This window comes from Scyliorhinus torazame, chromosome 15 (genome assembly GCF_047496885.1).
Source record: "Scyliorhinus torazame isolate Kashiwa2021f chromosome 15, sScyTor2.1, whole genome shotgun sequence".
NCBI classification, from domain to species: domain Eukaryota; kingdom Metazoa; phylum Chordata; class Chondrichthyes; order Carcharhiniformes; family Scyliorhinidae; genus Scyliorhinus; species Scyliorhinus torazame.
In genome coordinates, this window is record NC_092721.1 from 133,732,326 (window position 1) to 133,756,326 (window position 24,001).

Here is a 24,001-nt window from a genome sequence, read left to right on the forward strand (position 1 = left end):
ACACAGTACTCCAGGTGCGGTCTCATCAATGCTCGGTACAACCATAGCAAAATATCTTTACTTTTATATTCCATTCTCCTTGCAATAACCAACAACATTGCTGATCACTTCCTAATCACTTAAACACTAAACTTTTTATGATTCATGTACTCTATTATAGTAGCAGTAGTACTGTTACTTCAATGCCAGAAGGTCATGGGTTGAAGTCTATGGGTTGTTTCCAGAGACCTGAGCACATACTATAGGCTGACTATTCAGTACAGCACCTAGGGAGTGTTGTACTAACTGAGGTGCCTCTTTCAGATACGATAAACAGCGGCCCAGCCTGAATCTTAAGTAGACATAAAAGATCACATGGCACCAAAGAGCAGGATAGTACTCGAGGAGTAATAGAATCATAGAAAAGTGACGGCACTGACTCTATTAAACAAACATGGATAATCATTTGATTAGTTAGATTTCGTTAGATATTCTGGTAATCACTAAAGAACAGCATTTTTATTAATTTACTTTGACAATAATCTTTCCCAAACTAAACATTATCTCCAAGATATGAACACGAATCATTAACTAGATATTCACAACTTCAGGCTCAGTCTTACAGAACAGCTGCCCTCCAAAGAGGACAGCTGCTCCTGGTCCTGGCATTAATTTTGCATCAAAGCTAACTAATTCCAATCCAAGACAAGCAAAGGGGGAAAATCACTGCACTGGGGAATCTCACTCTATTTTCCTCCAAAATCCGATAGGTTGGATTAAAGCTACATTTACAAATTGTGGTATTGGTACGTTTTACTTCACACCAACACTCCAGTTGTAGTACATATGCCTCTTAAGCACCCTCAAAGAATGCAGAGCCTTAAACCAAAAACATTCTTATGATAATGTCACAGATACTATAAAGAACAGGATACAAACAGGTCAATTGTTAAGAGCACAAGCAGTGTAAATAATTCTTGTAACAATATACTAGCTTTAAATTCAAAGTGCAATTGTTGAAACCAGAAAATTTGCATTACAGCTAGTTTTGTTATGCAAGGCATTCTACAATTGAAGCTAAAAATTTCAAACATGTTTTTGCTATTTAGGACCCAAAATGGAATCTACCTCTGCTCCAAGGCTCAGACAGATGATCCCATCCTCAAATGGTGAATGAGTGTCAATGTGGGGAGGAATCCCTGTTAGAATAAGAGCAAAATAAGTTATACACAATCAATTTTGCTCATTTGAAACCAATCACAATTTTAATATTTAATGCTTTTCTGTAAAATGCAGAATAAAACTACAATCTCAGAAAAGTAAACCTTGATAGCAATGCAGTACAATTAGTGGTTCTGAAAATGAGATAGCCCCATATATTAATCAATTCCATATTCAAGTACAATATAAAACTGTACCTTTTTCACTCAAAAAAAATTAGGTTTATATCATTTGTAGTTGTATCAAAAGGTGAAACTAAATCAAGTACAATCGCTGAATAAGCTACAATATACTAGATCGCCAAAACTGGTGTTTAGGTAATATAAGAACACAATAGATTCTCCAAGTGTCTTCTAGCATACATTATTTGCCTAATCCAGGCTTGTAATAACACCTTAAATTACTAATGAAAGGGCTAAGTTTATTTCACCTTGTCCAGGCTCATATTGATTTATGGTAAGTTGATCAGGTTTAAATCTTACATATCCCTTTTCCATGGAATGTTCTAAAACCTCATCACAAATTTCAGGCAGACCTAAATCAAATAAAAAACAAACATTATCCAAAGTATTTAAATACTTATAATTTTGCATTGAAAAGAACAAAGTAAATGTCTGAAATAGGTTTGATGTTAAAAGTATGGACAGAAATAGTCAAAATCTCTGTGGCAACTGTGGTTCAGCTGTTCCTGAGATCAAGCTAAAGCAACCAGCTAACATAACACAAAGCAGACCAAGGCAGGCCAGCAGCACAGGTTCAATTCCCGTACCAGCCTCCCCGAACAGGCGCCGGAATGTGGCGACTAGGGGCTTTTCACAGTAACTTCATTTGAAGCCTACTTGTGACAATAAACCATTTTCATTTCATTGGAGATGTGAAAATAAATCAATGTTCTCAAATTGCGTCTGTATATCATGGAAGATCAGAGATTGTCATTTCTGGAATTTCAATAAATCTTCAGCTTCAAAGTGCTTTCTTACTTTGTTGATAATTTAGGATGCACACTGAATGATTCCTTAACCTTAACATTGTTAATTGTATAAATTTTAGGGCTGTGTCCACTGGTGGGGCCACTCATTGGATAATGGCTTGTGGACATAAGGAGTCACTCTCAGTGTTTCTGTCGTGCAGTAGCCATCACCTTCACCCGATGCATGAAAACTGGACAGAAACTTTATAAAGAGACATTCCCCTCTTCCATGGTCACATCTATGCGTGGGTGTTCTTGGAGAGGGAGCATGCAATGTTCATTGTTACATTTGAGGCCTTACCAGACTGTTGATCGTCACAGGCACTGGGGTGCATCAGCAGTCCCAGGGATTTTATTTAAATTTGTTTCTGTTAACGTTTCTGATTTTTGTTACAGTTCCCCATTAAGGGTGTTGATTAGTTTATTTGTTTCACTGCTGTACTCAAAGGAGTATAAAGATACTCCCTTCTTCCATGGTTACACCCGGGCCCCCAGGTGAGCCTGGAGGGGGAGCACACAACGTCCACGATACACTTGAGGCCTTCTGTGGCCAGTGGGTGCCTCAGGGATTGGAATGCATTACCAGCCCTGGGAATGACATTTTTATTTAAACTGCTAAGTTTCAGTTAAAGTTTTTAGTTACAATCCCTCTTTATGCGGCTGTCAATTTGTTAATTTGATTATTTCTCACTCAAAATTAGAAAGAGACACTTATTAACACTGATGGTGAGTTGTCAAGTTAGGAGCTCCTATTAAAAATATGAGGTTTAGAAGATTGCCGTGTTTTGGGACTGTGTCATTAATTTGGGATAAAATGAAGGGGTCCTGTGATGTGTTCTAAAATTTGCCTGACAACAGGCCAAGGTGACATGGCTGTAAAGATGAAAGAGGTGCCTGGATAGTTTTGTTAGGGGCGGCATGGTAGCATTGTGGTTAGCATTGTTGCTTCACAGCGCCAGGGTCCCAGGTTCGATTCCCACTTGGGTCACTGTCTGTGTGGAGTCTGCACGTTCTCCCAGTGTCTGCGTGGGTTTCCTCCGGGTGCTCCATTTTCCTCCCACAATCCAAAGATGTGCAGGTTAGGTGGATTGGACATGCTAAATTGCCCACATTGTCCAAAAAAGGTTCGGTGGGATTACTGGGTTACATCGATAGAGTGGAGGTGTGGGCTTAGGTAAGGTGCCCTTTCCAAGGGCCGGTGCAGACTCGAACGGCCAAATGGCCTCCTTCTGCACTATATGCTATGACTCTATGAAGGTGCAAACTTGGAGACAATAGTGGCATCATCTCAGTTTATAATGGTTAGACTTCTAGTGTCAAAAGGTGTTCAAAATGACAGGTCGGTAAACAGTTATGGTTTAAAGTGTCCATTTATTTCCGAAATGTAACATAATTGGGGTCTCAAGGGTAACTTATCAGCATATCTACCTCGATACAAAACCGCAGATTTGGTTCATATTGCCATAGAGATGAGCTTCAGGAGGGGAAGAGTTTCAAAGATTTCCCTGAAAACTTACAGACACAGGATCCGGCACTGAGAGCATCTAGAGGCTGAAAATTTCTCTGGTTCACCAGGCAGGAATCCATTCACATTCGGAATGATCAGACCAAATTTGTATGCGGTGTTTAAATGAGACTGGAAGATTCACCTAACTTGCGCCAGAGGGAGAATCTTGAGAAAAATCCCTCTCTGTAAACGATGTTCTGGGATTTCAAGTCACCAGGTTGGGAAAGGAAAGGAGGTAAACCCTTGGGAGCCACTTTTGACTGAATCCGGGAAAGGTTGAATGACTGTATAAAGGAGCGTAAAGTAGGCCTGTCAAGTTGTTTTTTGGTTATGTTAAAATAAAAGGGGTAGGTTTTATTCTTTATTTTAAAGTATAAGTTGCCTACAATATTCATATTTAGTCAATAGTGCATTTAATCTGTTTGCTACAGTAAAATCTTAAAATGAGCAATTTTTGGCATATTCTCCTTTCAGCCATCAACTGGAAGTTCAATCTTTTTAAAACGTTATTGATCTCTATGGGGATCGCAAAACTATACATTTATAATGTTCAATTTTGTGAATAAATTGAAAACTGAGTAATGCTTAACTTCTGGTTCCTCCTTCACCAACTGGCTAGAAGATGGTCTGAATTATTAAATGAATTAATATTGACCAGTCAAGTTCTAATTTCTAGAATTCTAAGTTCTAAAAAGCATCTCCCCTTCCTCACACAGTTCTGGTATATTTCCAAGTAACCAACATTGGACTTTTTGTAGCAGAAGAGACCCACCTTCTTTCACGTGTTAAGAACCATAAAATTCCTACAGTGCAGAAGAAGGCCTTTTGGCCCATCGAGCCTGCACTGATCCTCTGAACAAGCACCACACCTAGGCCCACTCCCCCACCCTATCCCCCTAACCTGTGCATCATTGGACACCCAAGGGGCACTGTAGCATGATCAATCCACCTAACCTGCACATCTTCGGATTGTGGGAGGAAATCAGAGCACCGGAGGAAACTCACGCAGAGACAGGGAGAGCGTGCAAACTCCATACAGACAGTCACCCAAGGCTGGACTTGAACCCAGGTCCCTGGCATTTGAGGCAGCAGTGTCACCGTGGCGCCCAAGAGGGAAGAACTTTGTCAAGTACAGCTACTTAACATGAACAATAAAATTCAGAACACATATGCTTTCGCTGTCTAACAATCCGAAAACTTTAAGTATGGTGAATTGCACCATGTACGCTGCAGTCTTTTACATCTAAAAATGTAAAGGGACAACTTTAGTGCATGCGTTATTTATAAAAATTTAACCAAATAAGAGAGTGGTAGAGATGTGGGAACAACTAATTTTATGACATATCTAGCTGAAATCCCCCCCCCACAAATTTAAATGTTCATAATGTAGCTATAAAGTGGGCTAGCAATATTGCTTCACAGTGCCAGGGACCTGGGTTTGAATCCCGGCTTGGGTCACTATCTGCGCGCAGTCTGTATATTCTCCCCGTGTTTGCGTGGGTCTCACCCCCACAACCCAAAAAGATGTGCAGGGTAAGTGAACTGGCCACGCTAAATTGGAAAAAAAAAAAAGAATTGGGTGCTCTAAATTTATTTTTAAAAGAACAATGGTAAGGGAGACATACATAAATATGCTTTAGGGCTTCCACCTAAACAAGATTTGATTAGCAGGGCAACCAGTTTTTTAAGTCTGTTAAATTCATGCATAAACAAAAATTACTTTAAATAAATTGACAAGTTTCATTCACTCTGCAATAAGAAAATATTATTTTGCGATATTTTCTACAATTGCTTACAATCCAAACACTCAGAATTGCAAACACGATCTAATGTACCTCCTGGTAGAGGTTTATCCTTGTCTATGTTATTGTTGTCATAACGAAATTCATAGCCATAGTGCTTTACTCGTCGATGTTTCAGAGATCTCTGGGCTATTAAAATCAGAAAAAACAAAATGACCTTAAAGACTGAATGCCGATGCAGCATTCATTTCACAAGGTTTTATAGACATTGTATCATTTTATATTGTCATATTCCATGCTGTTTAAAAAAGTGACAAATCATAAGAAAAACAGTAAAGATGTGCAATTTAGAAGCAGCTCCTCGAGGGGAAAATGTAAATCTACTAACAAAGTTCAAAGCAAATCAATGATAATTTAAATGCCAACAGCCATTTGTTTTGATCACTTTTACTGACTGTTCATGGTTTTCCTTTCAGAACCATATCAAAATCATTTAGAAATGATTACTTGGTCCATTTTGTATAACAAACAATGGTCTAATATTATAAGTGTAGGGTGGGAGGGGCGGCATGTGGCGCAGTGGATAGCACTGGGACTACGGCACTGAGGACCCGGGTTCAAATCACGGCCCTGGGACACAGTCCATGTGGAGTTTGCATTCTCCTTATGTCTGCGTGGGTTTCACTCCCACAACCCAAAGATGAGCATATTAGGTGGATAGGCCATGCTAAATTGCCCTTAAAATTGGTAAACAAATAACTGGGTACTCTAAATTTATAAGAGAAAAAAAAAAGAAAAAGAATAAGTGTAGGGTGGTGTAAAAAGGGTGAAATTGAATACACAATAGCATATTGGTGTATTAACTTTTCACGGTAACTTCATGGTCGTGTTAATGTAAGCCTATATATGACAATAAAGATGATTATTAATATAATAAACGGACTGATCACAGAAACATAGGAGATTGGTTGATGCCCACTATTTTCCACGGGAGATTACTAATCAAAATCACCTCACTAAATTCTGGGCAGCACACCACTTCAGAGAAATGTACTTTTACCATTTTCTACTTCAAAACAACAAACAGGTCACTCAGCTGCCTCGTCATGATCAGTGGCAGGCTGGGGAAAAAGCAGGAAAATGGGAGTTGAGATGCCAATCAGTTGTGATCAAATTGAATGGCTAAGCAGGCCCAATTGTTTAATTGCCTACCCCTGTTCCTAATGATCCTATGATGGGTAGGGTGCATCATGCTATTGGCAGAAACTTTTTATGTTGTGCATCAGATTACAAAATAACAATAAATTATCAAGCAATACTTTTTAAAATTAATAGAAAAATAGTTACACGGGACTTCCGGGTGCGGCGATGACCAGCTAAGTTGCACGTTTCGGCAGCTCCCGGTGGAACGGACTTTTGGGCTCTTAATAGGAGCCCCATCGGCAATTTTAACGGCAAATAACACTGTGCGGGTAATCCAGAAGGGAATCCCCCCCTGGACACGGATGGAAAAAAAAGAGAGGAAAGTAGCCGGATTGCGGTGGATCCTCAAGAGCAGCGGCCAGGAAGGCAGGCACAAAGCAAGATGGCGTCGGAAGGAGGCAGTTTAATATGGGGCCCTGACCAACAAGAGTTCCTGCGGCGTTGCGTAGATGAACTCAAAAAGGAGATGAAGAAGGAGCTGTTGGCCCCGATATTACAAGCGATTGAGGGGCTAAAGGAGGAGCAAAAGACCCAGGAACAGGAGCTTTGGGTCGTGAAGGCAAAGGCTGCTGAAAATGAGGACGACATACAGGGCCTGGTGGTGAAAACGGAGATCCACGAGGCACAACACAAAAGATGTGTGGAAAGGCTGGAGGTGCTGGAGAACAATGCGAGGAGGAAGAACTTAAGGATTCTTGGTCTTCCCGAAGATGCAGAAGGGGCGGATGTCGGGGCATATGTGAGCACGATGCTGATTCGTTAATAGGATCGGAGGCCCCGACGGGTCTGCTGGAGGTGGAGGGTGCCTATCGGGTTATGGCGCGAAGACCGAGGGCTGGAGAAATTCCTCGAGCAATAGTTGTGAGATTTCTCCGATACAAGGACAGAGAGATGGTCCTCAGATGGGCCAAGAAAACTCGGAACAGTAGGTGGGAGAATGCGGTGATCCGCGTGTATCAAGATTGGAGTGCGGAGGTGGCGAGAAGGAGGGCAAGCTTTAATCAGGCCAAGGCGGTGTTGCATAAAAGGAAGGTCAAATTCGGAATGTTGCAACCGGCAAGACTGTGGGTCACACATCGAGGGAAACACCACTATTTCGAAACGGCAGACGAGGCGTGGACATTTATTGTCGAGGAGAAGCTGGAGTGAGCGGGCCAGAAAAAGAACGTTTGGGACAAAAGTGGGGGGGTGAATTTGTGGGATGAAGGGGGGAAAAGGGGGAAGAGAGGACTTCCCAGATAGTTAAACCTGTGACCCTGTAACTTCTCTCTCTTCCCCATGTCGTGGGGGAGGGGGTGAGGGAGGATGAGGAGCTGTGGGCGCCGGCCATTGGGGGCGGGGCCAAAAGGGGAAGCGCGGGCTTTGGTAACCATGGCGGGAACAGGGAAGCAGGAAGGAGGGGGCCTCGCACAGTGTGAGCCGAGGTCATGGGGGGAAGCCGAGGTCGGCCAGAGTTTGCTGACTTCTGGGAGCAACATGGGGGGTGCAATTACGCTAGCTTGGGATCTAGCGGGGGGGGGGGGGGGGGGGTTACCTGGGTTGCTGCTGCTGGGGAGAAGGGGGAGCTGGTATGGGAGGGGGGGGGGGGGGTCGGGGCGGGGGGTGCGCCGCCTGGGGGAGATACAGCTACGTGGGAACCGGGTGAGGAGCTGGATTGAAAAAGGAAATGGCTAGTCGTCAAGGGGGGGGGGGGGGTAAAGAGCCCCCCAACCCGGTTGATCACGTGGAATGTGAGAGGGCTGAACGGGCCGATTAAGAGGGCACGGGTACTCGCACACCTAAAGAAACTTAAGGCAGATGTGGTTATGCTTCAGGAGACGCATCTGAAGCTGACAGACCAGGTTAGACTTCGCAAAGGATGGGTGGGGCAGGTGTTTCATTCGGGGCTAAATGCAAAAAACAGGGGGGTGGCCATACTAGTGGGGAAGAGGGTAATGTTTGAGGCAAAGACTATAGTGGCGGATAGTGGGGGCAGATACGTGATGGTGAGTGGCAAACTGCAAGGGGAGGCGGTGGTATTAGTGAACGTGTATGGCCCGAACTGGGATGATGCCAATTTTATGAGGCGTATGTTAGGACGAATCCCGGACCTAGAAGTGGGGAAGTTGGTAATGGGTGGAGACTTTAATACGGTGCTGGACCCAGGGCTGGACAGATCGAGGTCCAGGACCGGAAGGAGGCCGGCTGCAGCTAGGGTGCTTAAGGATTTTATGGTGCAGATGGGAGGAGTAGATCCCTGGAGATTTAGTAGACCTAGGAGTAAGGAGTTTTCGTTTTTCTCCTATGTACATAAAGTATTTTCACAAATAGATTTTTTTGTTTTGGGAAGGGCACTGATCCCAAAGGTGACGGGGACGGAGTACACGGCTATAGCCATTTCGGATCATGCTCCACACTGGGTGGACCTGGAGATAGGGGAAGAAAAACAACAGCTTCCACCCTGGAGAATGGACATGGGATTATTGGCAGGTGAGGGGGTGTGTTTAAGGGTGAGGGGGTGTATTGAAAGGTACTTGGAAATTAATGATAATGCGGTGGTACAGGTGGGAGTGGTCTGGGAGGCACTGAAGGCAGTGGTTAGAGGGGAGCTGATATCTATTAGGGCACATAAAGGAAAGCAGGAGGGTAGGGAAAGGGAGCGGTTGTTGAAAGAACTGCTGAGGGTGGACAGACAATACGCAGAGGCACCGGAGGAGGGACTATACAGGGAAAGGCAAAGGCTACATGTAGAATTTGACTTGTTGACTACGGGTAAGGCAGAGGCACAATGGAGGAAGGCACAGGGTGTACAGTACGAATATGGGGAGAAGGCGAGTAGGTTGTTGGCCCACCAACTGAGGAAAAGGGGAGCAGCGAGGGAGATAGGGGGGGTGAGAGATGAGGAGGGAGAGATGGAGCGGGGAGCGGAGAGAGTGAATGGAGTGTTCAAGGCATTTTATGAAAGATTATATGAAGCGCAGCCCCCGGACGGGAAGGAGAGAATGATGTGCTTTCTGGATCAGTTGGAATTTCCTAAGGTGGAGGAACAGGAGAGAGTGGGGCTGGGAGCACAGATTGAGACGGAGAAAGTAGTGAACGGGATTGGAAGCATGCAGGCGGGGAAGGCCCCGGGACCAGACGGATTCCCAGTTGAATTCTATAAGAAATATTTGGACTTGCTGGCCCCGCTATTGATGAGAACCTTTAATGAGGCGAGGGAAAGGGGCAGCTGCCCCCGACTATGTCAGAGGCAACGATATCGCTCCTCCTAAAGAAGGAAAAAGACCCGCTGCAATGCGGGTCATACAGGCCCATTTCCCTCCTGAATGTGGATGCTAAGATTCTGGCCAAGGTAATGGCAATGAGGATAGAGGATTGTGTCCCGGGGGTGGTCCATGAGGACCAAACTGGGTTTGTGAAGGGGAGACAGCTAAATACAAATATACGGAGGCTGCTAGGGGTAATGATGATGCCCCCTCCAGAGGGGGAAGCGGAGATAGTGGTGGCGATGGATGCCGAGAAAGCATTTGATAGAGTGGAGTGGGATTATTTGTGGGAGGTGTTGAGGAGATTTGGCTTTGGAGACGGGTATATCAGGTGGGTATAGCTGCTGTATAGGGCCCCGATGGCGAGCGTGGTCACGAATGGACGAGGGTCTGACTATTTTCGGCTCCATAGAGGGACGAGGCAGGGATGCCCTCTGTCCCCTTTATTGTTTGCATTGGCGATTGAACCCCTGGCCATGGCACTGAGGGGTTCCAGGAAGTGGAGGGGAGTACTTAGGGGTAGAGAAGAACACCGGGTATCTCTGTATGCGGATGATTTGTTGCTATATGTGGCGGACCCGGCGGAGGGGATGCCAGAGATAATGCGAATACTTGGGGAGTTTGGGGTTTTTTCAGGGTATAAACTGAACATGGGGAAAAGTGAGCTATTTGTGGTGCATCCGGGGGAGCAGAGCAGAGAGATGGAGGATTTACCGTTGAGGAAGGTAACAAGGGACTTCCGGTACCTGGGGATCCAGATAGCCAAGAATTGGGGTACATTACATAGGCTTAATTTAACACGGTTGGTGGAACAGATGGAGGAGGATTTCAAGAGATGGGACATGGTGTCCCTGTCATTGGCAGGTAGGGTGCAGGCGGTTAAAATGGCGGTCCTCCCGAGATTCCTTTTTGTGTTCCAGTGCCTCCCGGTGGTGATCACGAAGGCTTTTTTCAAAAGAATTGAGAAGAGCATTATGAGTTTTGTGTGGGCTGGGAAGACCCCGAGAGTGAGGCGGGGATTCTTGCAGCGTAGTAGGGACAGGGGGGGGCTGGCACTACCGAGCCTAAGTGAGTACTACTGGGCCGCCAAGGTTTCAATGGTGTGTAAGTGGATGGGAGAAGGGGAGGGAGCGGCGTGGAAGAGATTGGAGAGGGCGTCCTGCAGGGGGACTAGCCTGCAAGCAATGGTGACGGCGCCGTTGCCGTTCTCACCAAAGAAATACACCACAAGCCCGGTGGTGGTGGCTACATTGAGAATTTGGGGGCAGTGGAGACGGCATAGGGGAGGGACGGGAGCTTCGGTGCGGTCCCCGATAAGAAACAATCATAGGTTCGTTCCGGGGAGGATGGATGGGGGATTTGGAGCATGGCAAAGAGCTGGGGTAGTACAATTAAGAGATCTATTTGTAGATGGGACGTTTGCGAGTCTGGGAGCGCTGACGGAGAAATATGGGTTGCCCCAAGGGAATGCATTTCGGTATATGCAATTGAGGGCTTTTGCGAGGCAACAGGTGAGGGAATTCCCGCAGCTCCCGACGCAGGAAGTGCAGGATAGAGTGATCTCAGAGACATGGGTGGGGGACGGTAAGGTGGCGGACATATACAGGGAGATGAGGGACGAGGGGGAGATCATGGTAGTTGAGCTGAAAGGGAAATGGGAAGAAGAACTGGGGGAGGAGATTGAGGAGGGGCTGTGGGCTGATGCCCTTCGTAGGGTAAACTGATCGTCCTCGTGTGCCAGGCTAAGCCTGATACAATTTAAGGTGCTACACAGGGCGCATATGACTGGAGCACGGCTTAGTAAATTTTTGGGGGTAGAGGATAGGTGTGCGAGATGCTCGAGAGGCCCAGCGAATCACACCCACATGTTCTGGTCATGCCCGGCACTACAGGGGTTCTGGGTGGGGGTGGCAAAGGTGCTTTCGAAGGTGGTGGGGGTCCGGGTCGAACCAAGCTGGGGGTTGGCTATATTTGGGGTTGCAGAAGAGCCAGGAGTGCAGGAGGCAAGAGAGGCTGACGTGTTGGCCTTTGCGTCCCTTGTAGCCCGGCGCAGGATATTGTTAATGTGGAAGGAAGCCAAACCCCCGGGGGTGGAGACCTGGATAAACGATATGGCAGGGTTCATAAAGTTAGAACGGATTAAGTTCGTGTTAAGGGGTTCGGCTCAGGGGTTCACCAGGCGGTGGCAACCGTTCGTCGACTACCTCACAGAAAGATAGAGGGAATGGAAAAGAAGTAGATAACAGCAGCAACCCAGGGGGGAGGGGGAGGAATCGGACGGATTCTCAGGGATGTTATTGTATATGTATAGGTATTTGGTATATGTAATTGTATATTGGATTGCTGGACTGTATTTTTGGAGAATATTTATTTTGGACAAGGCAGTTGCCATTTAGTTTTGTTTTTTGTTTTTGTTTATATATTACTTATTTATTTGTTTAAAACTGGCCACGGTTATTTATATTGCTTTATTGCTGTGTAAGAGAAACACTACGTATTGTTATGTTTGGCCAAAAAACCTGAATAAAAATATATTTTTTTTTAAAAAGAAAGAAAAATAGTTACACAACAGGGCATAAACACCTAATTGGCCAATATTTTGATAATTCTGAATCATTGTATTTTCCCTGTGCTACTCACCATTTTCCGTTGCAGTATTTGGGCTTTCATCCACAAGTGCCAAAAGCCTTGTCTCATGTTCAGGAGAAATAATGTCTTCAACTACCAGAAGGCCTGGTGGCAGGCTCAAAGGAGAAATGTCTTCACAAACAACTTTTAAAAAAGGACATTAAAAGTTTATTTCCCCCTTCAACGAAAATTGCTTAATTAACATGAACAATTACAATTTTCATAATACATTCATGTTGTTGACAAATGTTCCTGTTGTTGAATAACTGTGTCAATTTTACTTTTTCTAAGCAAGATTCCTGGAAGACTAAACAATAGTTGGACACTGAAGAGTATTTTTGCTGTGAAGAACAAAACACGAAACAGGATAAAGTGACCAGGATCAACTGTCCAAAGAATAATGTGTAATGACCTGGCAGTTCTGCCATGAAACAGATGGCACCTTTATGGCTTTTGGTGAATATTAGAAACTGCTGGAATCTGACTGATTGTTATCTAGAGATGACAGTGCTATCCCTTGAAAAACTATTGTTCCTTTTTACTAGAGTTTGGACCGGTTAGTTGTGTGGTCATGCTAAAGTGTAGATGACAAATATATTCATTAATTGATTGCCCAACCGCTATCCATGAGGCCAGAATTATTGTCCCACTGTATTTGTTGAGGTCACATCTATTTAATTACTAAATGACACACAACTCCATAGGAGGGAGAAGGAAATAAAATCAATATAATTTACTCTGTTTATATATATTTTTGCAACGATTGGGTGGTTCAATTCCACAGCCTTTTTACAATCCTGGAAGAAGCAAATAACCCTGAATTAATGAATTTTTGGAATAGCCGTCACATTAATAAATCAATTCATTAATGCCACATCTCTACCTTTGTGATTATATCCTGACACACAGCTGTCAAATGATTAATTAAAGAAAGCACAATAATAGTTAGTATGACTTAAGTGCTGTGTTGCAAAGTAACAGCTTTTGCTCTAAGTGACTGTAACTTGAGGAACATTAGCTCAGAGTTGATGAGCTGGAGTCTAGCTTTGTACATTGCAATGCATCAAGTTTGGGGAAAGTTATCTGGATACTATTTTAGTGTTGATGTGGGGTCAGCGCCAGGAGGGTTGGACCATAAGCGAGGTAGGTATGGGGTTGCGGAAATGGAGGCCTCAACCCCTGCAATTATCCAACAGATTCAAGGGTCTTGCAACCTGTGTGAGTGAGAGCATGGACTCCAATGTCAATGAGCAAATTGGCCACGGCACCATGGTGCAAGGGGCCATTCAAGGGGGTGGGGAGTGTGGAGAGTGGAGAAATAAAAATAACGTAGTTGTAGTAGGGGACAGTTAACTCAGGGATAGATAGCATTCTCTGCAGCTGAAAGAGTGAGTCACAAAGTCTCTGTTGTCTGTCCAATGCCAGGGTTAAGAATATCTCCTCCAGGTCAGAGGAAAAGGATCCAGTTATTATGGTGTATAAGGGTTTGTGGCAGGATGATAAGGAACAGACCAAATGCGTTGAATTCCGTTCTCCTTCAAGTCATTTATGAACTCGAGACATGAACTGCAGTCCATTATCGCTCACCAGTTGTTCAAGGTAACCAAATCTGAAGATTTCACCCAATCTCTCAATTGTTTTCTCCGATGGCGATGACTTCATGATGGCAACTTCAGGCCATTTCGAGTGAGCATCGACTAGAAGAGACATGCGTCCTTCCATCGGTCCTGCATAATAAATATGTACCCGTTGCCAGGCCTCTTTTGGTCAATTGCATGGATGCAGTGGAACTAATGGCGGCAAAATCTGTACTTTTTCACAAGCCTAACACATTCCCACCTTCTGTCAATTTCGGCATCTAGCCAGGCCACAAAAATAGCTCTTGGTTATCTCCTCCACGCTTACAATAGCACAGTGGCCTTGATGTATTTTGTTTAATACACATTTTCTTAATAATGATGGAATGATGTCTCTCATTCACCAGAGAAGGCAACTTGCCTGTACGGATAACTCAAGTCTTCGGGTGCAATACGGCTTTAACTCAGGGTTTTTTCATGAGGTCTTTCCTCAAAGCACCAAGTCTTTAACCTCTGACAGTGCTGCATCACTGCTTGTATGCTTCTTCACCAGTCCTGCAATTACAGGAGTAATTGCTTGAAATAGAAAATGTTTCCACACAAACTGCCCATCGACAAACTATTTTGGTAAAAGTAGTCAGGAGAGTCCATATGGGGCAGCACGGTGGGGCAGTGGTAGCACTGCAGTCTCACGGCGCCGAGGTCCCAGGTTCGATCCCGGCTCTGGGTCACTGTCCATGTGGGGTTTGCACATTTTCCCCGTGTTCGCGTGGGTTTCGCCCCCACAACCCAAAGATGTGCAAGGTAGATGGATTGAACATGCTAAATTGCCCCGTAATTGGAAAGAATGAATCAGGTACTCTAAATTTTAAAAGAAAAAAAGAGTCCATATGCATTCCCATGAAGGCTTGACTGACGAAACTTGATTGTGCAAGTTGTGTGCTGACAAGACCGCTACTCACCTCTGCTCAATAGAATCCCAGTTTGAGGTCCAATCACCATTGGGGGTGGACCATGGTCCATCAATAAAATGAATTTCTTCCCATACAGGAATTGGTAGAACCATTTTATTCCCAAAATGATTCCTAGGGCTTCTTTCTCTATCTACACATAATTGCTTTCAACTTTATTTAACACAAAGGCCATTGGCTTCTCTTCACTGTGGGCATTATGTGGGAAACCACAGCCCCAACCCCATAAAGTGATGCATCACATGGCAGTTGCAAGGGTAAATTTGAAACAAAATGTTTCAGGACTTTTGACTTGACAAGTGCCTCTTTGGTTTGCACGAATGCTCTCTCCACCCATGTCTACTTTTTATTTTGACACAGTAGATTGTGCAAGGGTTTTAGAATAGTCGCCAGATTAGCGACAAACCTTCCGTAGTAATTTAGTAAGACTAGGAGAAATCAAAGTTGGTTGACACTTTGAGGTGCAGGTGCCTCGGTAATGACTATAACTGTTCTGACCAGCCATTCTAATTCTGCCTCTACCTTAGGTCTGATTGCGTACGGCACTGAGCTGGCCTTTAAGCAACTTGTCTGACTCTTCCTTGATCTTCAGCTTTACTAAGATATCCGTCATGCTTCCTAGCTCACCGTAGTCGACAATGGCATGTTTCTGCAAAATTTTGGGTAGGCCAGATTCAGAATCTGTCATTAGGTTTACCTCGGCTGAATTAAATCTGATCTTTTCCAGCCAAGCTCCATTAATGCTGGACAATTTCCTTTGGCTATGCAAGAACAAATGTCATCTGTCGATTTAAATTGGGTCTAAGTTCTCTTGAGATCAGAAGAACGAGAGGTGATCTCGTTGAAACATTCGAGATTATGAAGGGACTTGACAGATAGATACCGAGATGTTTTTTCCCCTGGTTGGAGAATCTAGAACAAGGAGGGCACATTTTCAGGATGAGGGGCCAATCATTTAGGACTGAGATGAGGAGAAAAATGTTGTGAATGTTTAGAATTTTCTAACCCAGAGGGTTGTGGATGCACTTTCATTGAAAATATTTAAGGCTAAAATAGATAGATTTTAGGTGTCTGGAAATCAATGGATATGGGGAAAGGGCTGGAAAGTGGAGCTGAAGCTCAAGATCAGCTATGATCATACTGAATGATGGGGCAGGATCAGTGGGTAAAATCTTCTCCTGCAGCTGATGGGTAAATTCTTCTCCTGTAGCTATTTATGTTCTTATCTGGCTACAGCTGTGATTCCGGAGGACTGCTGGCAGTGTACCATTTTCTTAAAAAGGGATGAAGAAATAGTCAAATGATTACAGGCCATACTTAACTTCGGTGGAGGACAAATTATTTGAAAATGTTCTGAGAGACAATATATACATATATATATATATATTATTTAGAAAGGCAGGACTAATCACGGGCAGTCAAGATAGTTTTAAGTCAGGCAGCACGGTGGCACAGTGGGTTAGCCCTGTGCCTCACAGCACCGAGGTCCCAGGTTCGATCCCAGCTCTGGGTCACTGTCCGTGTGGAGTTTGCACATTCTCCCCGTGTCGGTGTGGGTTTCGCCCCCACAACCCAAAGATTCCTTAACCAATAAGTGGGCGGGGATCTGGATGGCTGGGCGTGTCCCATGCGGTCACTGACCCCGTTTTTTGCGTTTCCCTTGAACAGGGAGTGGCGCCGAAATGTCTGGGGTCCCAATTGCTTGAGTACCAGTCCTTTGTTTTGGGGAAGATAGGCCATCAAATGCTAATCGGCCTGATGAACATGCTAATGGGACGGAGTTTCGATACCGTCTGGACTTTTGCTGACAAATATGCATTTCAAGCTGAGCCTGCCTGATTCTTGATTTGTCCATTTTACCCGCCAGTCTTTGCGAGTTCCTCTGCACCTAGTTGGAAGTGGCCATCCCAGATGGTTACAGTAGCTATCTGTGTTTTGCCATATTGGAGATTGAGGATATGAATGAGGGTTGGTTTCTCTTGGAGGCAGTCCTGTGCTTTGTTAAAATTGCAGATTTTCAGGAAAGACATACTTAAAATAATCTGCCAAGACTATAAAATTAGCTTTGCCAATTGATGAAAAGAAAACCTATATAAGCAAGCACAATAGGGTTTTGAAAAGGTTTGGTAAAGATTGAACTATAACTCCAGGAAAAGCGGTCTTTAAATTGTAGGGTAGCTAAATTAGTTAAGATGTATGAAGTGCAAATCTTTAATAAATTCATCACATTAAAATTGAAGAACATAGAACTTTGAGTTTTCCAGTTCGGTACTCATGAAAATCACAAAAATGTAAATGAACTTACCTTCCTCCACAAAGTTCAGATATAAAATGATAGGTTGTGTATGTCCAGCAATCTTTATGTTTTGTCCATTTAGAGCATTGTATGCCTCCCTCGCTTCTTGAATTGTACTATATGTCGCAAATGCATGTGGTTTATGAGGAAGCATCAGAAGGGTCTCAACTATTCCAAACGTTTGTAGTACTTCACTCAGCTGCTGTCGGTTGACACCGTTGCCCAGACCACCATTGGCTATAACCAAGTGCTGATAAAAACAAGATGTTAAACCAGGTATTATGGTGATCATTAAAAATCAACAGCTGCAAAGTTTCTACTGGCACTATGTGCTTTACAAGATTAGCAAGTTAAAAATTAAATTACCTCTGCCAAATTCAGTATGAATATTAAATATAAATGTTTTCTAGTTACAACTATATGGCAATCATTTCATAAAATGTATTAAATTCTCATATTGTTGCAAGCATTATAAACCACCAGAATCCACCACAAATTGTAAGTAGTATATATTTATTGAACACGTCAGGGTTATTGTGATAATTATCTACTGCTCAGTTGGATAAAGGCGGGAGTCAGAACTTGCAAGGTAAGATAAGTGAGAGTGGATTGGAGGATGAATGCCCCAGACTGGACTTGACAGATGACTCGTCATTAGTCAGGTCATCCTATCTGGCTGCATCACAGCCTGGTCATCCTATCTGGCTGCATCATAGCCTGGTATGGCAACTGGGCAGCCCAAGACCGGATGAAACTACAGAGTCGTGAACATCACACGAACCCGCCTCCCATCACATTGACTTCATCTAAAACTCCCGCTGCCTGGGGAAAGGGGGGCAGCATAATCAAAGACCCCTCCCACCTGGCTTACTCATTCTTCCAACTTCGTTCATCGGGCAGGAGATATAAAAGTCTGAGAACATGCACTAACAAATTCAAAAACAGTGTCTTCCCTGCTGTTACCAGACCCCTAAATGACCTTCCTAAGGACTGATGGACCGATTTGATCTCTTCACACATCTTCTCTACTGAGTACATTACACTCCTGTATGCTTCGCCTGATGCCTGTATCTATGTATTTACACTGTGTATTTTAAGTCTGCCCTATTACATATTTTCTTTCCATGTACAGAATGATCTGTTTGAGCTACATGCAGAACAATACTTTTCACTGTACCTCAGCACAAGTGACAATAAGCCAATCCAATTCAGTAGAACAGACAGTACATAGAGACAGTACTGGGCAGCATGGTAGCACTGTGGCTTCACAGTGCCAGGGTCCCAGGTTCGATTCCCGGCTTGGGTCACTGTCTGTGCGGAGTCTGCACATTCCCGCTGTGTCTGTACGGCTTTCCTCCAAGTCCCAAAAGACATGCTGTTAGGTAATTTGGACATTCTGAATTCTCCTTCCGTGTACCCGAACAGGGGCTGGAATGTGGCGACTTGGGGATTTTCACAGTAACTTCATTGCAGTGTTAATGTAAGCCTACTTGCGACAATAAAGATTATTATTATGGGGAAGGATAGATTGATGCCACATTTCCTAACTGAAATTAATAATTTCATAGAATCATACATCTACAGTGCAGGAAGCCGCCATTCAACCCATCACATCTCCACCGACCCTCTGAAAGTGCACTCTACCCAGACCCAATCCCCCACCCTATCGCCATAACTCCACCTAACCATTACACATTTAGTAGCAATTTAGCATGGCCAATCCATCTAAATTTAAGTTTGTCAATAATTAAATTGTTAGATGACAGTAAACTTTGACATGGGCCTACTGTACAGACACTGTTCCCAGCAGAATTGGGTTGCATCCAGAAAGCACTGCAACTGTTCCTGCGAGAAATACAAATAGAAAGGCAACTGACTTGAGTCGGTCCAGGCACGGTTGCAATGCCGTCTTGTTTCAGGAGGATGTGCTGCGCTTTCATTTGTTTGCGCAGTAATTTTTTCTGCTCTTTGGACAATTTCGCGCTCCTGCAGCCGGGCGCCGCCATGTTTTTGACCCGTGGTGGCGATGTCCCGCCTCCGCTGACTGAGCGGGCACCGACTTCCGGCTGCAACTCGCCTGTACGTCTGGCGCCTGTACTTCCGGTACCGCAGCCCGTGTCATGGTAACAGCGTCAGCGGCTGCCTGAGGTGGTCCTTATCCTGCCCCGGCTGCAGAGGACTCAGGCCAGGTGAGTGAGACACTTCCAACGGGCGGGCAAACAAAATATAATAAATGCAGCACAAAAACATTTCCAGTTTGTAATAGAAAGGGGCAGCGCGGGGTGCCGGAGCATCCTGGGCTTTGCCGTGGATGGTGTGGAGCTGGCGATGGATCAGCCAGTCCGGGCTATGCCGCTGCTCCGGGTCTCCAGCTCACCCCATCGTCTGCTAACACAAGCTGGCGCTTTTGGGCAGGAGCACTGAATGATGCCCAACGTTTCTGCAGAACCCCTTAGACCAGTGAGCCTCGACCGTTCTTTATTTCCACACAAAAATCGGACAGTAAATAAATACATAAATGTGAACGAATGGTGGGAACAAAGCCGCGAGAGATGCGGGTTTTCGGTGGGTCAGGTCGCAGGTGCTGTTTTGTGTCTGGCAATCCATCACCTCCATCTTCTCTGGGAGAGAAAGCGCTCGAGCATTAGTTGCGTTTGTTGAATGTTGTTCAATACGAAGCGTGTTTTTCCCTCCCTCCACACCGACCCCACTGCAGTGCGATGCTGCGGCTGGCCGCCGGCGCTACGTGCCCTTCCCCCGCCTCACTCGGTTAGTTACCTAACAGCTCACGGGGAGGTGCAGCAAATGGAAACCGCCTGCATCCTCGCAGTTATCCGACAGCATCAGTTAGCATAGGCAAGAAAATGAGCACATCTCTAATGATCGCCAGTCAGTCAACGCTTTTAAAATCCCCGTTTACCGTTTTATTTTCATTTTATTGGAACTAATTGTGTTAAACCCCCCCAAAAAATCTAATCTAACGGAAATCGCGCCTGAACAATTCGAGCCCTTGACACAAGTTTAAAGGGGTTGGATAAGGATATTTTATTCTGAAAAGATCAATATAATTTCGGGACTTCCGTTTCTGAAAATCTTAAATGTATATATCTTGTAAATACCTTTCTATAAATGATATGTAACGCACCAGAAACAACGTCTGTTAGTTTTTTGTTCCAGATGAATAAAGAAGCTTCTGATTGTTTAAACCTTGCAAACTGTTTATCCGTCTATCCTATTATGTTTCATTGCCATATTCAGCAACTTGTTCCATATATCAACACCTTTAAACTAGAGAGCCTTTTACAATGACAAAATCTAAAATTATGGACTTTATCTGCACAAACTGGCCCAAAATGGTTTGTGTTCATACATTTACAGATAGTTCAACGGAAATATTTTAAATGAATACAATACATGTTCAACCTCGCAGAATACTAGTGTTTTCATTTCCACTCAATAATCTAGTCCATGTTTAGCCAAGAGTTCCATTAAAACAACCAAACACACCCACTATCGCTCATGCCACTGAGGTTCCAGTAGAGATTGATGGAAATCTTGTCGGTAATTCTATATTTTCCATAGCGAGCGCTGTTGATGTTCTCCCAGACTGCAATCCATTAGAAATCACTGAATTGATGATGGCTTTCACTTTACTCTTAGTCTTGTTGTAAAAACCCTTTGCACAGTGGTTAGCACTGTTGCTTCACAGCACCAGTGTCTCAGGTTCGATTCCCAGCTTGGGTCACTGTCTGTGTGGATTCTGCACGTCTTCCCAGTGTCTACGTTTCCTCCGGGTGCTCCGGTTTCCTCCCACAAGTCCCAAAAAGTCGTGCTGTTAGGTGAATTGGACATTCTGAATTCTCCCTCTGTGTACCTGAACAGGTGAGACAGTGTAGCAACTAGGGGAATTTCACAGTAACTTCATTGCAGTGTAATGTAAGCCTGCTTGTGACAATAATAGAGATTATTATTATAATAAAGATTATTATTATTTTAAACATTATGCCTTGTTGAATGAGGTGGATGGAATTTTAACTTTTTAAGCTATCAATAACTGCTGACACACTCATTGACCTTGGAAAAACTAATTTTAAATTTCCAAATGTCAAATTTCTCCATTAAAATAATTGGTGTTTTTAAATACTTTTTACATTTTAAAATATTTTGATTTCTAAATCCTGTTTTTATTTTGAATCATATTCCAATATTTAATTATATTAATAATATATATCATATTTTAAAGTGGAAGTTCAGCACATTTTCATTCCTGCTTTGTTGCCTGTGAGAATACTTCCATGTGACTGGCTGCCGACCCTACTTGATCTCATCACTGCTGTTGAACACCTGGAGATCCCCTTTACTTGATGTCAGATTCAAACTCGTGTTATGAAAGGGAAAGTCCACACCATAGAGACTGCTAGATTTTTGTGAGCTGCTTTCTTCATGGTAAATGGCGAGTGCTGTCACTTTCACCCATGTCCATGAATTCTGGGCAATTGTATTATCAGATAAGTGAAGGAGCAAAAAGTGTTAATTTTTCACTTTTTGCCCCATAATAATCTTTATTAGTGTCACAAGTAGACTTACATTAACACTGCAATGAAGTTACTGTGAAAAGCCCTCAGGTCGCCTTCTACTTCTCCACTTCAACACAGTCAGCTTTCATTTCTCATAAGATTGTAAGTGGTGCGCAAAAATCTAATGGCCTGTGATCCCTGTTTGCCACTCACTTAATCTCAAAAGGTACATGTTCAGCAGCTTGCTTTCTTAACTATCTTAATTGGCTTTCCATTGCATTGTGTGGATTTGCCACCTCGCTGCCTTCCTGCCAACCATCAGATTCCACCACTGGGATTTCTAATTGCCCTCATTCTGCCCAATTTAAGGTTCTTCCCATCACAAAACCTGCTTTGGTGGGTTTGCACTAAATTCCACTCCAAGAATAAAATATGTGCCTGGAGCAGGTCGAATTGGCAGAATGGCAAACAGCTGCCATGCAAGAGGAAAAACGAGAAGAGGCAATGCACCAATTAGAACATAGAACAGTACAGCACAGTACAGGCCCTGCGGCCCACGATGTTGTGCTGACCATTTATCCTAATCTAATATCAACCTAACCTACACCCCTTCAATTTACTGCTGTCCATGTCCCTGTCCAGGAGTCGCTTAAATGTCCCTAAAGACTCTGACTCCGCCACCTCCACTGGCAGTGCATTCCACGCACCCACCACTCTCTGTGTAAAGAACCAACCTCTAACATCTCCCCTATACCTTCCTCCAATCACCTTAAAATGATGTACCCTCGTGACAGCCATTTCAGCCCTGGGGAAAAGTCTTTGGCTATCCACTCAATCCATGCCTCTCATCTTGTAACCTCTATCACCTTCTTCGCTCCAGTGAGAAAAGCCCTACCTCCCTCAACCTTTCTTTATAAGACATGCCCTCCAGTCCAGGTAGCATCTTGGTAAATATCCTCTGCACCATCTCCAAAACATCCACATCCTTCCTATCATGAGGTGACCAGAACTGGACACACTATTCCAAGTGTGGTCTAACTAGGGTTTTATAAAGCTGCAGCAAAATCTCACGGTTCTTAAACTCAATCCCTCTGTTAATGAAAGCCAACACACCATATGCCTTCTTAACAATCTGGGTGGCAACTTTGAGGGATCTATGTACGTTGTCCCCAAGGTCCCTCTGTTCCTCCACACTTCCAAGAATCCTGCCTTTCCCCTGTATTCAGCATTCAAATTCGACCTTCCAAAATGAATCACTTCACATTTATCTAGGTTGAACTCCATCTGCCACTTCTCAGCCCAGCTCTGCATCCTGTCAATGTCCTGTTGTAACCTGCATCAGCCCTCAACACTATCTGCAACTCCACCAGCCTTTGTGTCATCAGCAAACCTACTAACCCACCTTTCCACTTCCTCATCCAAGTCATTTATAAAAACCACAAAGAGCAGAGGTCCCAGAATAGATATCTGCGGGACACCACTGGTTACTTTCCATCCACTACCACTCACTGCCTTTCGGCCAGCTAATTCTGTATCCAGCCAGCCAAATTTCCCTGTATCCCATGTGCCCTGACTTTCTGAATGAGCCTACCATGGGGAACCTTACCAAATGCCTTACTGAAATCCATATACACCACGTCCCCTGCCCGACCTTCATCAATGTGCCTCGACACATCCTCAAAGAATTCGACGAGGCTTGTGAGGCATGACCTGCGATGGTCCTAGCTATGGGTGCCTTTTTGTGGGAAACGTGAAACCCTCCATAACCTCTCTTTCTGGTACATTGATGAGTGCATTGGTCCCCCTTCGTACCCGCGCCCTAAATTGAAAAACATAATCAACTTTGCTTTAAATTTCCACCCTTCTTTCACATGATCCACATCTGACTCTTCCCTTCCTTATTCTCTATCTGTATTTCTGGAGATAGGCTATCCACAATATTCACAGCAATTCACCGGCTCCCACAGCCGACTCCACTACACTTGGTTTTGTTCTGCTTCGTGTAAGGACTCTATTCTATTCACCCTGATACCCCAACTCTGTCATATCTTTTCTGATTATGCAACCTTTCATATCAGCGCTTCTGATATGTCTGGCTTTCTTCTCAACCAAGGGGACGGTGCCTGTTTTATTTCCTGCACTTAT

At 44.1% G+C, this 24,001-nt stretch overlaps 2 protein-coding genes across 4 annotated transcripts in view; one reads left to right on the top strand and one right to left on the bottom strand.

The window, feature by feature from the left end:
* alkbh8 (alkB homolog 8, tRNA methyltransferase) overlaps positions 1-19,393 on the bottom strand; it is a 61,443-nt gene extending 42,050 nt beyond the window's left edge. Inside the window, exons 1-6 of one of the 2 annotated variants that reach the window (XM_072476759.1) lie at positions 19,217-19,393; positions 17,349-17,589; positions 12,508-12,639; positions 5,513-5,608; positions 1,631-1,735; positions 1,108-1,178 (exon numbers count right to left, since the gene is read on the bottom strand). In XM_072476759.1, coding sequence (XP_072332860.1) covers positions 1,108-1,178; positions 1,631-1,735; positions 5,513-5,608; positions 12,508-12,639; positions 17,349-17,589; positions 19,217-19,345 — 774 coding nt within the window. In that variant the 5' untranslated portion in view covers positions 19,346-19,393. The remainder of the gene's footprint in view (positions 1-1,107; positions 1,179-1,630; positions 1,736-5,512; positions 5,609-12,507; positions 12,640-17,348; positions 17,590-19,216) is intronic. The other variant, XM_072476760.1, reaches the window with a different exon arrangement.
* A 31-nt stretch (positions 19,394-19,424) lies between these two features.
* Positions 19,425-24,001, top strand: part of elmod1 (ELMO/CED-12 domain containing 1) — a 72,095-nt gene continuing 67,518 nt past the window's right edge. The window contains exon 1 of one of the 2 annotated variants that reach the window (XM_072476765.1): positions 19,425-19,528. The gene's annotated coding sequence lies outside the window, so the exon portion shown is untranslated. The remainder of the gene's footprint in view (positions 19,529-24,001) is intronic. The other variant, XM_072476764.1, reaches the window with a different exon arrangement.